The 15,638-nt window shown below is 45.5% G+C and overlaps 1 protein-coding gene across 1 annotated transcript in view; it reads right to left on the bottom strand.

Moving 5' to 3' along the window:
* Nucleotides 1-2,427, bottom strand: part of KIF13B (kinesin family member 13B) — a 187,714-nt gene extending 185,287 nt beyond the window's left edge. Inside the window, exon 1 of the mRNA XM_037742659.1 lies at nt 2,288-2,427. Within this exon, the coding sequence (XP_037598587.1) occupies nt 2,288-2,342 (55 nt within the window). The 5' untranslated portion in view covers nt 2,343-2,427. The remainder of the gene's footprint in view (nt 1-2,287) is intronic.
* Nucleotides 2,428-15,638: the final 13,211 nt, after the last annotated feature.

Genomic DNA, 15,638 nt, shown 5'->3' on the forward strand with positions numbered 1-15,638 from the left:
TTTTGAGACCGAGTTTCACTCCTGTTGCCCAGACTAGAGTGCAATGGCGTGATCTCAGCTCATTGCAACCTCCGCCTCCTGGGTTCAAGCGATTCTCTTGCTTCAGCCTTGTGAGTAGCCAGGATTACAGGCAGGCACCACCACATCCGGCTAATTTTGTATTTTTCGTAGAGATGTGGTTTCTCCATGTTGGTCAGGCTGGTCTTGAACTCCTGACCTCAGGCCATCCGCCCGCCTCAGCCTCCCAAAATGCTGAATTACAAACATCAGTCACCATGCCCAGCCTAGATACCAATTTTTTAAAATCACTGGATTTAGAATTCTACCACGCTGTATTCCATAATAACCTTTATTTATGCTAACAACTACTTCATAACAAAAATGGAAAAGAACAAATTTATGTGTGGCAATCACTGAAAAAAGAAGTCCACATGCATGTCAGAAAATACAAGGCTAAGAGTGGGCACTAAGTGAACCCAGAAGGTACTTTACCCCAAATAATCCACTTCTCTATATAGGGTAATGAAATCTATGTGTAAACCTCAATTTTAAAAGGAGTTCAACCCAAGGATCAGCTCACGTCCATTCCACAGCTAAAACTATTCTTCTGTGCATTCCTCTAAACTATTATTACAAGCTTATCAATGGCAATTTATAAGTATAAAGGTTAAGGACTCCCCTCAAGTGAAACCAATGGGGAAAGGGAGGGGGGAAAGAAGGGCTCTAAATAGCTGAGATGTCTTTTGTGGTGGTTGTTTAGCCGCCTCTTTTTAGCACTGACATTTCCAAGTTTCTTGTGAAAAGGAAATTTTAAGAATGTGCTGAAACCATCCTTTCAGAATCAATTGACAGATAAGTTATGTTTCACTTGGCTTTTTTTCTTTAAATTATTGTGATGGTAACCTTGAGTGAACTGGAATATAGCTGCCTGAATGTTTAAAAACTGATGCTTCTGAAAATGTTCAGAACTGCATCGACGTTTACTTCGTGTTGTCAGAGCACGAGATTAGTGAAGCAAAGCAGGACTCAATCTTGCACTAGTTGAGAACTTAAAAGTAATTAAGTTCTTAAGGAAAAAACTCACCTGACAGCCTTAATCGGCCCTAGCAGGAACAGGACAAACCAATTCCCATAGATGAGATAACTCCAAGCGAGAAACCAACTTCCCCGAGGACAAACCAACAAAACTTATGTCTACTGGTTGATCTGTACGTCTCAAAATGTACAAAAGAGAGCAAAGAAAAGGAAAACAACCTATAATTTTTACATAAGAATTAAACAACACTTGATTTTGCTAAGAAGCTACAACTTCTTAGTTGTTTCTGGTACTTAAATGATTCTAATTAGTTCGAAGTCTAATCAATGACAAAGTCATCTCCTGGGACAGTAAGCGACCCCAGTGATATGACCTTGTATAGAAAGCGTTTTCAAAGCCATTATTTCATTTAAAGCAACTTGCCCAGTCACGCTGCTTTGAGTATCAAAGCCAAGACCCAGCCCACCTCCTCCCCTGACTTTTGGGGTTCTCTTCACTCCCTGGGTCTACAGATGATTTAAATGTACTCGGTTTATCTGCTTTCCCTCCCTGCAGACTTAAGAGAATGTCAGAAAGATACAATTTCACAAGAATCTTGGCACTAAAACTATTTATTGTTGAGAGATGACGAATGAGACTTCAGGCAAAACCAAAACTTTCTCCACTGTCCAAAAACAACGAAGAAGGCATCTCCTCCACCTGACCCCAATCTCAGGACGCCCAGGTGGAAAGGACTCGCCGCGGGGCGCCCACCTGGCCCGCTGCCCTCCTTCCCGCCCCGGGCCACGGCGGTGCACGCTTGGCGCCCCGGGCGGGACGCGGGGTCCCGGGGCGGGCTGCAGGGGCTGGCAACCCGCGCGCGGGGGCGACGGTGACAGCTGGCTGGGAAGGCGCGGGGCTGAGGGGCCGGGGCGAGGCGAGGCGCGAGGGCCGAGGGCGCCCTCGGGAAGGGCCGGGGGAGACGAGAGGGCGAAAGGGCGGGGCGGGGCGGGCGCAGGCGGAAGGGGCAGCGGGGCCGGCAAAAGGGGGCCCGGCGGCGCCAGGGACCGGGCTGGCCGGGGGGGAAGGGAGGGCAGAGGAGAGAGCGGGGCGTCCCGGCGCGGGCGCGGGTCTCGGGGTCCCCGGACCCCCCTCGCGCCCGGATGCCGACTATAGGGGCGGGGCCGCCGGACCCCCCAGGGCAGTCGAGGGAAGGGCGCGCCAGGCACCTGCCGCCTGCGCCCCGGCGGCCCGGGCGGGCTCGACTCTCACCTCGCCGGTTCATGGGTCGGATCCGCACCGCCACTTTCACTTTGGAGTCCCCCATTCTGCAGCCGCCGAGGCGCTCGCTGGGCTTCCGTCTGCCGCGGCCACCGGCGACTCTTCTGGGCAGACCCGGCGGGAGGGGACCGAGGGCGGGGCCAGGGGCGGGGGCCCGGGCGAGGGGCGGGGCCGGCACGAGCTCCCGGCGCGCTCCGCTGCACGACGGGACTTGTAGTTCCCCAGTATCGTCGGGGGCGGGGCCGCCCCGGAGGCGGGACGGGAAAGCTCCTGCGCGAGTCTTTTGCTAGAACTTAAGATCAGCAACGAGAGCTTTTGTAAATTCCCGCGTCTTTCCGCACCACTCTTGTTCTCGCAGCCAGTATTGAGAAGTAAACCGCGGAGAGCTGATACCGGTCCTGATAAACAGTTTAATAGATGGCGTCGGGAGCTACCTCTTCCTGCTCATTTCCTGCCAATCTTAGGGTTTGATCCCCGGCTTAAGTTATTTCTTCTGCCTGGATTGCCGTCAGGCCTTGTTTGCTGAGCTCATCCTTCAAGATGAGTTGCAGATCACCTCTTCTGGGAGTGTCCATAGGTTCACAGGTTAACATTGTCCTGTGAGTCTCGCCTCCTTTGAGACGGGACCTTGGGCTCTGAAAACCATTTGAGTTCAAATCCCACCTCAGTGCTTCCTACTGTGTGACCAGGGGCAAGTTATTTGGCCACTCTGGGTTTCTCTTTAACATGGAAAGTGGAGATGATGCTAGTACCTACTAAAATAGGTACATTTTAAAATAAGATTATCTTATATGTGTAACCTAGCCTGTAGTAGAGACCCATAAACATTAATTGCATGAATGAATGAATGAGGCCACACTAAAATTAGCTTTTATCAGCCCTGGCAGACATTCTAACAGGTGGCCTATGGGCCAGAGCCAGCCTGCAAACATGTTCTGTTTGGCCCAACAGTGTTGGCCAACACATAAAAATCAGATTTGTGGCTGGGTGCAGAGGCTCACACCTGGAATCCCAGCATTTTAGGAAGCTGAGGCAGGAGGAGCGCTTGAGGCCAGAAGTTTGAGACCGGCTTGGGTAACAGAGTATGAAATCAGATTTGTGCATGCAGTACTGGGCCTACATTACATATTGTGCAGCGTGGATTGGAACTAACTAGCAGCAGCTGCTTTATCAGAGGCCCCTCTCCAAGTCGCTTTACCACACATGTGCCTGGACCTTGTGGGTTTGTGACCCCTGCTTAGATGTGTTTATATGATAGCAATGGAACTCAGAGCCATTCTACAGATGAGTAAATACAGAAAGCTGGCAAGACTTGTCCTTTTACCAACCATCCTGTTACTGAATGATCTTTAGTACAAGGAGTATTGTCAAAAAAGATTAAAATATCTTTTTTTTTTTTTGAGATGTAGTCCAGCTCTGTCCCCAGGCTGGAGTGCAGTGGCACAATCTTGGTTCATTGCAACCTCCACCTCCTGGGTTCAAGTGATTCTCATACCTCAACCTCCTGAGTAGCTGGGATTACAGATATGCCCCACCATGNATGCGCCACCATGCCCAGCTAATTTTCTTATTTTTAGTAGAGACAGGGTTTTGTCATGTTGACCAGGCTGATCTTGAATGTCTGACCTTAGGTGATCCACCCACCCCGGTCTCCCAAAGTGCTGGGATTATGAGCATGAACAACCATGTCCAGCCTAAAAATACCTTTAAAAGGAAGGAAATTCTGACACATGCTGTGACATGGATGATGGACCTTGAAAACAATAAGCTAGGTGAAATAAGCCACACACAAAAAAACAACTACTGCGTGGTTCTACATATATCTACACACAGTAGTCAAATTCATAGAGATAGAAGGTAGACTGGAGATTACTAAGGGCTGCGAGAAGGAGGAATGAGGTTAGTATTGAATGGGTGCAGAGATTCAGCTTGGGAAGATTTCAGCTGCGGACAGGTTTTTTTTTAGAGACAGGGTCTCACTCTGTTTACCCAGACTGTAGTGCAGTGGTGTGAGCATAGCTCGCTGCAGCCTCAATCTCCTGGGCTCAAGTGATTTTCCTGCTTCAGCCTCCCAACTGGCTGGAATTACAGGGGCACACCACAACAACTGGCTAATTTTTATTCTTTGGTAGAGATGGAGTCTCACTACGTTGCCCAGGCTGGTTTTGAACTTTTGCCCTCAAGTAATCCTCCTCAATTCAGCCTCCCAAAGCACTAGGATTACAGGTGTAAGCCCTTGCACCCTACCAAGATGCTAAGTTTTTATTTTGTTGTTTGTTTGTTTGTTTGAAATGGAGTCTTGCTCTGTTGCCCAGGTTGGAGTGCAGTGGCATAATCTCGGCTTGCTGCAGCCTCTGCCTCCTGGGTTCAAGTGATTCTCCTGCCTCAGCCTCCAGAGTAGCTGGGATTACAGTTGTGCACCATCATGCCCAGCTATTTTTTATATTTTTAGTAGAGACGGGGATTTCACCATGTTGGCCAGGCTGGTCTCGAACTCTTGACCTCAAGTGATCCTCCTGCCTTGGCCCCCCAAGTGCTGAGATTACAAGTGTGAGCCACCGTGCCTGGCTGATAGTAAGTTTCATGTTATATGTTTTTTTATCAAAATTTCAAAAAAGGTTAAAAATAGAAAATGCTACCCCAGAAGGCCCTCTTTTTTAAAAGGGGAATTTCTTTCCTAGGGGCCCTGCCTCTGCACTTCAGGAGGTCTCAGCTAGAACAGCAGTGGGTTTAGAGCAGCAGGTCCTTTGATTTTCACAGCCCAGTAAAGTAAACAAGTAACATCAAGAGAACCAGTTTAGGATTACCAATCATAGTGTTTGACACTACGACAGCTGCTTAATTTTGCCAAGTACAGTTGTGGTTTTTTTTTTGAGACAGTGTCTCATGCTGTGCCCAGGCTGGAGTGTAGTGGCACGATCTTAGCTCACTGCAGCCTCAACCTCCCAGGCTCAAGTGACCCTCCCACCTTAGCCTCCCAGGTAGCTGGGACTACAAGCATGTACCACCATGCCTAGCTGATTTTTAAATTTTTTGGAGAAATGGTGTCTCACTATGTTACCCACGCTGGTCTTGGGCTCCTGGCCTCAAGTGATCCTCCCACAGTGCTGGGATTACAGGTGTGAGCCATTGTGCCAGGTCACCAAGTAAATTATTTGAAAGGGAACGCACACAACAATTACTATCTACTTTCACTATCTTTAAAAAAAAAAAGAGTCATGATGGGTATAATTTTATATTGAAATTGTTTTGCCCTCCTGTCCTTTTGCTCTTATTTAGTGTTGACGTCACCTTTGCAATAGCCCCAGACTACTTACCAGAGGCGGGTGCTCTTGTCTTCAACACACATCCTAATTACCACCTCCCTACATTCGGGTTATAAAAAATAAGGGTTCGGAATGTCCCAAGGTTTCATACTTCACTTTATATCTCCTTTATAACCAGGTAAATTTTATTTTTAAATGTCATGTCCTGGTGCTAGCTTGAATCTGGCTTTTTAAACAGAGTCAAAGCAGGCAGAAAAAGAGAACATGATGCTGTTTCTATGGGAATATTGTATTTATACTTAAGCAGAAACTGAAAAGAGAGAAAGCCCCTAAGGAGCTCAAGGAGGGGAAGAATCGAATAGGGAAGAAGTGAGGACTTTCTCAAAATCCTCAAAACCGTTTAAAATGTTCTGAAAATATTTGGAAGACAATGGCAGTAGCCTCCCTGGGGACTGTGAGCTGTTTCCCCTTTTGACTTCTGTTCACACTAATCTGTCTCCTTCGACTTCTGCAGTAAAGATGATTCTTAAAAGAGAGCCCAAGATGAGAAATGCCCCTATCTTCCCATGAAAAGTGTTCCTCTGACAGGTGGGAAACAGAGGACCAGGACGCGAGTGACAGCCTGCAGCCCAGGAGTTTTAGGGGCTTCGACATTGAATGAAACTGGAGAACCAACAACAGGCTTTGGGCTTCAGCAGAGGCTCCAACAGGACAGACAGAAAGGTGCTACTTTCTCTCTGTCCCTCTTTTTCTATTTTCTGAGACAGGGTCTTGCTCTGTCGCCCAGGCTGGAGTGCAGTGGCACAATCTCAGCTCACTGCAACCTCCGCCTCCTGGGTTCAAGCGATTCTCCTGCCTCAGCCTCCTGAGTAGCTGGGATCACAGGCTCCCGCCACCATGCCTGGCCTGTTTTTGTAGTTCTAGTGGAGACAGGTTTCATTATATTGGCCAGGCTGGGCTCAAACTCCCAACTTCAGGTGATCTGCCCACCTCGGCCTCCCAAGGTGCAGGGATGATAGGTGTGAGCCACTGAGCCCAGCCAGTTTCTTTCTTTTCAACTATTAGAGGAAAAAGAAAAAAAAGAACTAGTGCATAAGGGATTCCCTGGTACCTGTTTTTTAAAGCCAGTGCTTAGGAAATCAACAAGTGTTTATGATGTAGATACTAATAGCCATTTTGATAGAGCTGTTGAATTTTAGCGGTGTAGATAAAGAGTTTCTAATTTTTGCCATCACATTTTGCAAATCTGCTCATTCTAAAACTGATTTCTACTTTACTTTTTGTGGCTTTGATCCACCCATTCAATAGTTTCTGATGGTTCCTGCATAGGCTATGGAAGGCACTTTGTCATATATATGTATGTATATATGTGTGTGTGTGTGTATATATATATATAAATTATATAAGATGCATATATAATATATATGAGATATATATATATAAATTTTTTTTAAGATGGAGTCTCACTGTGTCAGGATTTCCCTGCTTGCCTGAGGCCAACCTTTGTGAGAGCACTTCGTTTTCCCAATTGTAATCATATCTGCATCTGCCTCCCCAGCTATACTGTGCTACAGTACGGTCTTTGAGCATGGAGAAAATGTCATTTTTTTGAGACAGGCTCTCCGCTGTGTTGCCCAGGCTGAAGTGCAGTGGCACAATCATTGCTCACTGCAGCCTCAAACTCTGGGGCTGAAATGAGCCTGCAACCTCAGCTTCCTAAGTAGCTGGGACTACAGGTATGCATCACCACTCTGGCTAATTTTTATATTTTTTGTCTATGTTGCCCAGGCTGGTCTCAAACTCCTGGGCTTATGCAGTCACCTGCCTCCAGCCTCCCAAAGCACTGACAGTACAGAACGTGAGCCACCGCACCCAGCTTGAAAGTGACTTTTTTTATTTTTTTGAGATGGAGTCTTGCTCTGTTTCCCAGGCTGGAGGGCAGTGGCACAATCTCGGCTCACCGTTCAACCTCGGCCTCCCACGTTCAAGCAATTCTTCTGCTTCAGCCTCCTGAGTAGCTGGGATTACAGGCATGCACCACCACACCAGCTAATTTTTGAATTTTTAGTAGAGACAGGTTTCACCATGTTGGCCAGGCTGGTCTTGAACTCCTGACCTCAGGTGATCCGCCTATTTCGGCCTCCCAAAGTGCTGGGATTACAGCATAAGCCACCATGCCGGGCCCAAGATGTCCTTTTAAAGTCTGTTTATCTCTAACACCTCGTACAGTGGCTGGTACTTAGTAGGCACTTAATACATTAGAGAATGAAGATATTAACCACGCGGCAACATCATTGCTCTCAGGTTAAATGGCTTGCCTCAAGCCACACAGCTGGTAGGTGGCAGAGCTGGAATGCAAACACAAATTTGTTTGATTTCAAAAATCTTTGGCCTTTCCACAAAGAAGGCACTGCATGTCTCCTTCCATTATTTTTCAGGTGCACATTATCTTTCCAGAGTCGTGAACTCCTAGTGAAAGCCTAGATCTCACTCATAGCAATGACCCCTTTCTAGCTGTTATTTAGAGTCCTTATGACATGCCAGGCATTGCGCTTAGCACACCACACGTATGATCTCATTTCATTCGTACAACAATCCCATGAGGTTGGCACTATTATTATGGCCTTTAACAGAGAGGAAACAGGCCGGGCATGGTGGCTCATGCCTGTAACCCCAGCACTTTGGGAGGCCAAGGTGAGCACCTTGCTTGAGCTCAGGAATTCGAGACAAGTCTGGGCAAAATGGCAAAATCCTGTCTCTACTAAAAATACAAAAAATTGGCCAGGCACAATGGCTCACACTTGTAATCACAGCACTTTGGGAGGCCGGGGAACAGATCACTTGAGGTCGGGAGTTCAAGACCAGCCTGACCAACATGGAGAAACACCATCTCTACTAAAAATACAAAACTAGCCAGGCATGGTGGTGGATGCCTGTAATCCCAGCTACTTGAGAGGTTGAGGCAGGAAAAATGCTTGAACCCAGGAGGTGGAGGTTGCAGTGAGCCGAGATCGAGCCATTGCACTTCAGCCTGGGCAACAAGAGTGAAACTCCATCTCAAAAAAATTAGCCGAGCATGGCGGCATGCACCTGTAGTCTCAGCTACTTGGGAGGCTGAGGCACAAAAATCACTTGAACCCTAGAGTTGAAGTTTGCAGTGAGCAGAGATTGCACCACTGCACTCCAGCCTGGCGACAGACTGAGATTCTGTCTCCAAAATAAAAATAAAATAGGCTAGGTAGAATGGACCCAGGAGAAGGCCACTTTCCCTGGGCTTCGGAATGAGCTAGGGTTTACAAGCCCAGAAGGTAAGGTGTACTTTATAAACTAACTTATTTATGTATTGGTTTCCCTAGGGTTTACCCTTTGTACTTAGTAAATGTTTCTTAAATTTATGTCTATTTGACCTATGCAAGGGGAAGCAAAGGGAAGGACATTGGTCCACAAGTGGGACAGAGGTTTGAAAAGGAGTAAGTCTAACCTCTGAGGCCAGTGTGGTGGGGGCAGTGGGAAATGGGGAGACACCACAGCAAGAGACAAATCAGAAGTAGAGATTTGGGCCAGGCATGGTGGCTCACACCTGTAATCCCAGCACTCTGGAAGGCCAAGGCAGGTGGATCACGTGGGGTTAGGAGTTCAAGACCAGCCTGGCCAATATGGTAAAACCCCGTCTCTACTAAAAATACAAAAATCAGCCAGGCGTGGTGGCATGTGCCTGTAATCCCAGCTACTCGAGAGGCTGAGGCAGGAGAATCACCTGAACTGGGAGGTGGAGATTGCAGTGAGCCCAGATGGTGTGAGATTCCATCTCAAAAAAAAAAAAAAAAATGTAGATTAGAGATCACTGGGTTCTGCCCCAGGAGAGCCCTCTTTTGCACTGATCATACAGCTCTGGGCTCCACTTCAATCTGGAAGATGACACTTCCCTCCATTTCCAGCCCCTATTTTCTCTTCTCTTCCCAACTGATGCAGTCCCTGTAGCCCGCACTGTTGCTTTAGTGACTTGTACTCCTGTCGCTCCCTTTTCTAGGATGCCCTTTGCCAGCTGAGATCTAACCATTCAAACCCCATTCTCTCTGTAAAGTCATGCCCCACTCATCCTGCACACATTCATGTTTTCCTCCTGGAAACTTTTCTAGCACTGTGCCATGTTAGCATTCAGTTACAAGCTGCCTTCAATAATGTATGTAGGTCTTGTCTTCTCCAAGCAGACTGGGGACTTTTCAGTAGCAGAAATAATGTCTTCCCTTTTTTTGGTATCACTTAAAGTGACGAGTACACAGCGTGACTTCCAGATAAAAGAAGGCATGGAGGTGGGAGAGCCCAGAGCCAAGGAAGGACTTTAATTATTTTGACTGATATTCTAGGTTGACAAGAAATTAGAGCAACTACAAAAGCATGGATAGTAGGAGAAAAGATCTTTAGGATATTCTTTTGGCCTCTTTATTAAAGAAATTTAAGTCCCTCCTAATCTTCTAATCTCCAAAGAGCTAGAACTCTACTTCCATCAGAAACTTAAAAACCATCTCCAGATGCACAGATTTCACACTGAACTCCCCCAAAGTGTTCCCTGTCTGGATAAACATCAATTTACAACCCCCATCCCCACTTTGTTGAAAAAACATCTCTAAAGAACAACATGAATAATGAATCTCTGATGGGCCTAGTTCATCTCCATAAATCATTCAGGGACAGAGGTCAGGAGAGAGTATTCTTCTGGTGTTAAGGCAGATTGTACAGTTCGGGCCCCATTAGTAAGCACAAAAGGACACCCATAAACTATTCATAGGCTGTGACAGAAACGCATTGACTGGCTGGGGGACCCACCTCCGGAGGGATTAGATTAGTCAGAAGAACCTGCACCCTCTACACACCCCCGTAAACTCAGAGGTTCCCATAGCTCATCGACAAATCTGATCTAGAATTTACAGGGATTTACTGAAACCACTGGAGAAAGGGTGAGATAAGCTAGAGGTAAAGAAACTATTTTGCCCAGAGCCCGTAGCCTAAGGAGAAGCAACTGACTTTTTTACCCCAAGAACAACTTGGAGAAGGAGCAAAGCTCACCTCTGAGAAATATCGAATAAATTAGAGTTGGAAAAAAAAGAAATCTGGCAAAGGTGTGCCCGGGAGGGAATCCAGGCCTACTTCCATATGCACAGACACTCACCTCCCTGCATTCATTATTGATATTTTTAAAATCAAATATAATTCAATTTCACCAATATTTGATTGCATATGTAATCAATGCAAGGTACTTGCCCAACCAGGAGTTAAAGTGAATATTACATACTTGACATTTTGAGAAAGTGAGAATTTATTTGAAGGTAATTATGCTGTGAAAATGGAATCAACTGTCCGTAGAATTCCTACTTTGTTACCGAGCAGGTAAATAAGAGCTTGTTTTCCCAAGCATGTCACATGTTGCACCGGCAGGTGGATGGAGGAGGGGAGGAAGAAGGACCAGTCGCCTGATTCAGATCTAGAAGGTGTCACTTAGGCAGGAAACATGAGGATGGGTGGAAAATCCTGCTTCTAGAAGGAAGAGAAGGGCAGAGAAAATGACACAGGCTCTGAGGGATGTCACCTGTGGTTTTAATCTTCTGGCCACTGGGCATGAAGCAGTTAAAGAGAAACCCAAGACAGCTGCAGCCACAGGCTCCATAATAGCCATGCAGAGGAAGCACATAGGGTTCATTTTTCTATGCCACGAAGGGAGACTTGTTTCAGCTGGGACCCAATCTGGACGCTGTTCTGCCCACCAGGAAGCCAGGAGCTATAAAACCCTCTCAGTGCGGTAGCATGCATGACTCAGAGGCAGCTGAGCAGGACCCAGAGCAGAGGGACAGCTGCTGCGGGTTCACCCTTTTCCATCTTCTACGGGAAGAAAGCAAAACCTCCCTAGAAATAGAGGATGATTTAGCCATCGTTTACCAATATAAATTCCTGACAAATGAAAGTCTTTCGTATAAAAACTTGAAAAACTAGAGAAAAGGAAACTGAATATTTAGCTGATCTCGAGGAAAGGGAGAAGGCATCAATGATAGTAACAGTACTGAGACATTTGCTCAGGGTCTATCTAGGTAGAGCTGGGACTCAAACCTTGAACTTTAGAGCCTCATTCTTTTTTTTTTTTTGAGACGGAGTTTTGCTCTTGTTGCCCAGGCTGGAGTGCAATGGCATGATTTCAGCTCATTGCAAATTTCACCTCCTGGGTTCAAGCGATTCTCCTGCCTCAGCTTCCCATGTAGCTGTGATTACAGGTGCTCACCACAACGCCCAGCTGTTTTGTATTTTTCTGGTAGAGACGGGGTTTTACCACGTTGGCCAGGCTGATCTAAAATTCCTGACCTCAGGTGATCCACTCACCTCAGCCTCCCAAACTGCTGGAATTACAGGTGTGAGCCACCGCGCCCAGCCCAGAGCCTCATTCTTTATTAAAATATAGATATATTCACATTCTTTTATTTTTGAGAGACAAGGTCTATGTCGCCCAGAGCTTAAGTGATCCTCCCACCTCAGCCTCCTAAAGTGTTGGGATTATGGATGTGAGCCACCGCGCCGGGCCCAGAGCTCACTCTTAACATTGCATGAAACTATCACCTTAAGGAAAAACTAAGCACAGGTAACTCAGAAAAGAAAGACTTCTGTAGTATGTCCAAATAACCCACCATAAAAAGCAAGCAACAAAGTGGGATGTTTTTGCAATATATGATAGGCATAGGGGTAAAGTCCTAAAGAAGTCTTAATAAATCAAAAAGACAAAAAGAGGTCAGTAGAAATGTTGATAAAAGTTAAAAATAGGCTGCTCCAGGCCGAGAGTGGTGGCTCACGCCTGTAATCCCAACCCTTTGGGAGGCCAAGGCGGGCTGATCACGAGGTCAGGAGTTCGAGACCAGCCTGGCCAACATGATGAAACCCGTCTTTACTAAAAATACAAAAATTAGCTAGGTGTGGTGGTGAACAACTGTAATCCCAGCTGCTCAGGAGGCTGAGGCAGGAGAATTGCCTGAACTTGGGAGGGGGAGGTTGCAGTGAGCCAAGATCGTGCCACTGCACTCCAGCCTGGGTGACAGAGTAAGACTTTGTCTAAAAAAAAAAAAAAAAAAGACTGCTCCAAATTTGGTGACCAACGAACACATGAAAAATGTTCATTCTCCCTAGGAATCAAATAAATGTACATTTTTTTCAAAAGTTATTTATCAAATCATTATTTAACATACCTTTTCTTGCCTAACAATTTGGCAAACTTTGTTCTTTTTAGAGATGGCATTGGGGGTGGGTTGTCGGTCTTGCTATGTTGTTCAGCCTGGTCTTGAACTCCTGGGCTCAAGGGATCCACCCACCTCAGACTCTCAAAGTGCTGGGATTACAGGAATGAGCCACCACCTGGCCAGCAAACTTTTAGCAAAAAGCTAATGCCTAGTTTTTGGTGTATGGTGAACAACTTTTTAGACAGTCAGCTGGGACACAATCATACCAGACTCCCCCCACCCAAATATATGTGTGTGTGTGTGTGTGTGTGTGTGTATAGAAAGTATATATTTACACGTGTATGTGTTTTTACTTTAACGTAAAATATGAAAAATAGGTATTTAAAATTATATATTATTCTGTGTTACTTTTCTTCCATAAATGCTATTACTTAGACAAAGCCACATAAGACTAGTTAATGGGGGCAATTCGTAGTAATTAATAATAGAATTAATTAAAAATAATGTACAAGAAAATATATCAACATTTTATAATGTTTCTTTGGATTCTCTGATATAACAATTTTTTTTTTTTTTTTTTGAGACAGAGCCTCACTCTGTCCCTCAGGCTGGAGTACAGTGCTATGATCTCTGTTCACTGCAAACTCTGCCTCCTGGGTTCAAGCTATTTTCCTGCCTTAGCCTCCTGAATAGTTGGGATTACAGCTGCCCACCACCATGCCCGGCTAATTTTTGTATTTTTAGTAGAGATGGGGTTTCACCATATTAGCCAGGCTGGTCGAGAACTCCTGACCTCAAGTGATCCACCTGCCTCAGCCTCCCAAAGTGCTGGGATTATAGGCAAAAGCCGCTGTTCCTGGCCTGATGTAACAATTTTTTAACTCTTTATTTGATATTTAAATTGTGTAGGCCATATTATTGTATATTCTTTTTTTTTTCTTTTTTCTTTTTCCTTGAGACAAGATCTCTCTCTGCACCCAGGCTGAAGTGCAGTGGCACCGACACGGTTCACTGCAGCCTCAACTTACTGGGCTCAAGTGATCCTCCCAGCTCAGCCTTCCAAGTAGCTGGGACTACAGGCATGTGCCACCTTGCCCAGCTAATTTTGCATTTTTTATAGAGACAGGGTTTTGCTTTGTTGCCTAGGCTAGTCTTGAACTCCTAGGCTCAATCAATCTGCCTGCCTCAGCCTCCTGAAGAGCTGGGAATGCAGACATGGGTGACTGCACCCAGCCTCACATATTCTTAAAATTCACAAATGTAATACTCTTCAAAAGGAGAGCATGAATACAATAGGACTAGTTAAACAAATATCAACCTACATCTAATAAAAAATAACAATAGCCGGGCGTGGTGGCTCAAGCCTGTAATCCCAGCACTGTGGGAGGCCGAGGTGGGTGGATCACGAGGTCAAGAGATCGAGACCATCCTGGTCAACATGGTGAAACCCCGTCTCTACTAAAACTACAAAAAACTAGCTGGGCATGGTGGCGCATGCCTGTAATCCCAGCTACTCAGGAGGCTGAGGCAGGAGAATTGCCTGAACCCGGGAGGCGGAGGTTGCGGTGAGCAGAGATCGTGCCATTGCACTCCAGCCTGGGTAACAAGAGCGAATCTCTGTCTCAAAAAAAAAAAAAAAAACAATGACAGTCGGGTGTGGTGGCTCATGCCTGTAATTCTTGCACTTTGGGAGGCTGAGGCTGGTGGATCACTTAAGCTCAGGAGTTCGAGACCAGCCTGGCCAACATGGTGAAACCCTGTCTCTACTAAAAATTCAAAAATTAGTCAGGTGTGGTGGTGCACACCTGTAATCCCAGCTACTTAGGAGGCTGAGATAGGAGAATCACTTGAACCTGGGAGGTGGAGGTTGCAGTGAGCAGAGATCGTGGCACTGAACTCCAGCCTGGGCGACAGACTCTGTGTCAAAATACCAACAACAAAAACAATGACATATTTCTTTCCATCCCATAATATAGGATATTTTTACTCTTTGTTTCCTTTTCCAGTAATATTTCTCAGAAATGCCTGCAGCCTTTAGGATATCCTTCTTTTTTATTTCCGCAGTGGTAAACTGAATGAATACGGTCAGATGTAAAATTCAGTCTAATTTGCAGCTCTGCCCTTATTGAGCCTATGGTATACTCATTCCTGATGTCAGCTTCATGGGAAGACATCAAACTGAGTATCATCTCAACAAAAGCATGTAACCATGGAATTCTTAGGATTTTACTTACTAGTAATGTCAGGTTGTTAGACTAGGGAGAAATAGTTTCCAACACTCCAAAAATGTCCATTTGCTTTGTATCTACAGCCTTGGTTTGTAAACCAGCTGTTTTTAATGAGGCCTCTGCATCTATACATCCACCATATAGACGATCCACATCGAAGATGTCCATCATTTGTAAACATTCCAAAGGACACTGGTTGCCATCGTAAGCTAAATCCCTCTCGGGAAAAATAGGTTTAAAGCACAGATGTAATCTGATTTTAGGACATAAAAACTGGATTCCAAATAAACTGTAATTTTAGTAAAGAAATGAGAAAGTCCTCTTTAACTTTTTTCTGGTAACATTTTTTTTTTTTAAGTTTCGAAGGAGTCTTTATTTCCAAAAAATACCATTTACATGTTTGTCACAATCTACATTTAACATGGAACAACTCATGTGGCGTCATGGCTCTTTATGGCCTTATGGCTTCTTCTAAGATCATCAGTTTTGGAGAAACAGCATATAAACTTTTGTGTTAGTGTAAATTTTTTTTCTATGATTCATCCTCAATGTATTTTCAAATTAGAGAAGGACATGCTCCTTGTCACACTTTTTTTCTTTTTTTTTTTTGAGATGGAGTCTCACTGTGTTGCCC

The sequence above is a fragment of the Cebus imitator genome, unplaced genomic scaffold (assembly GCF_001604975.1).
Source record: "Cebus imitator isolate Cc_AM_T3 unplaced genomic scaffold, Cebus_imitator-1.0 Scaffold125, whole genome shotgun sequence".
Taxonomy (NCBI): domain Eukaryota; kingdom Metazoa; phylum Chordata; class Mammalia; order Primates; family Cebidae; genus Cebus; species Cebus imitator.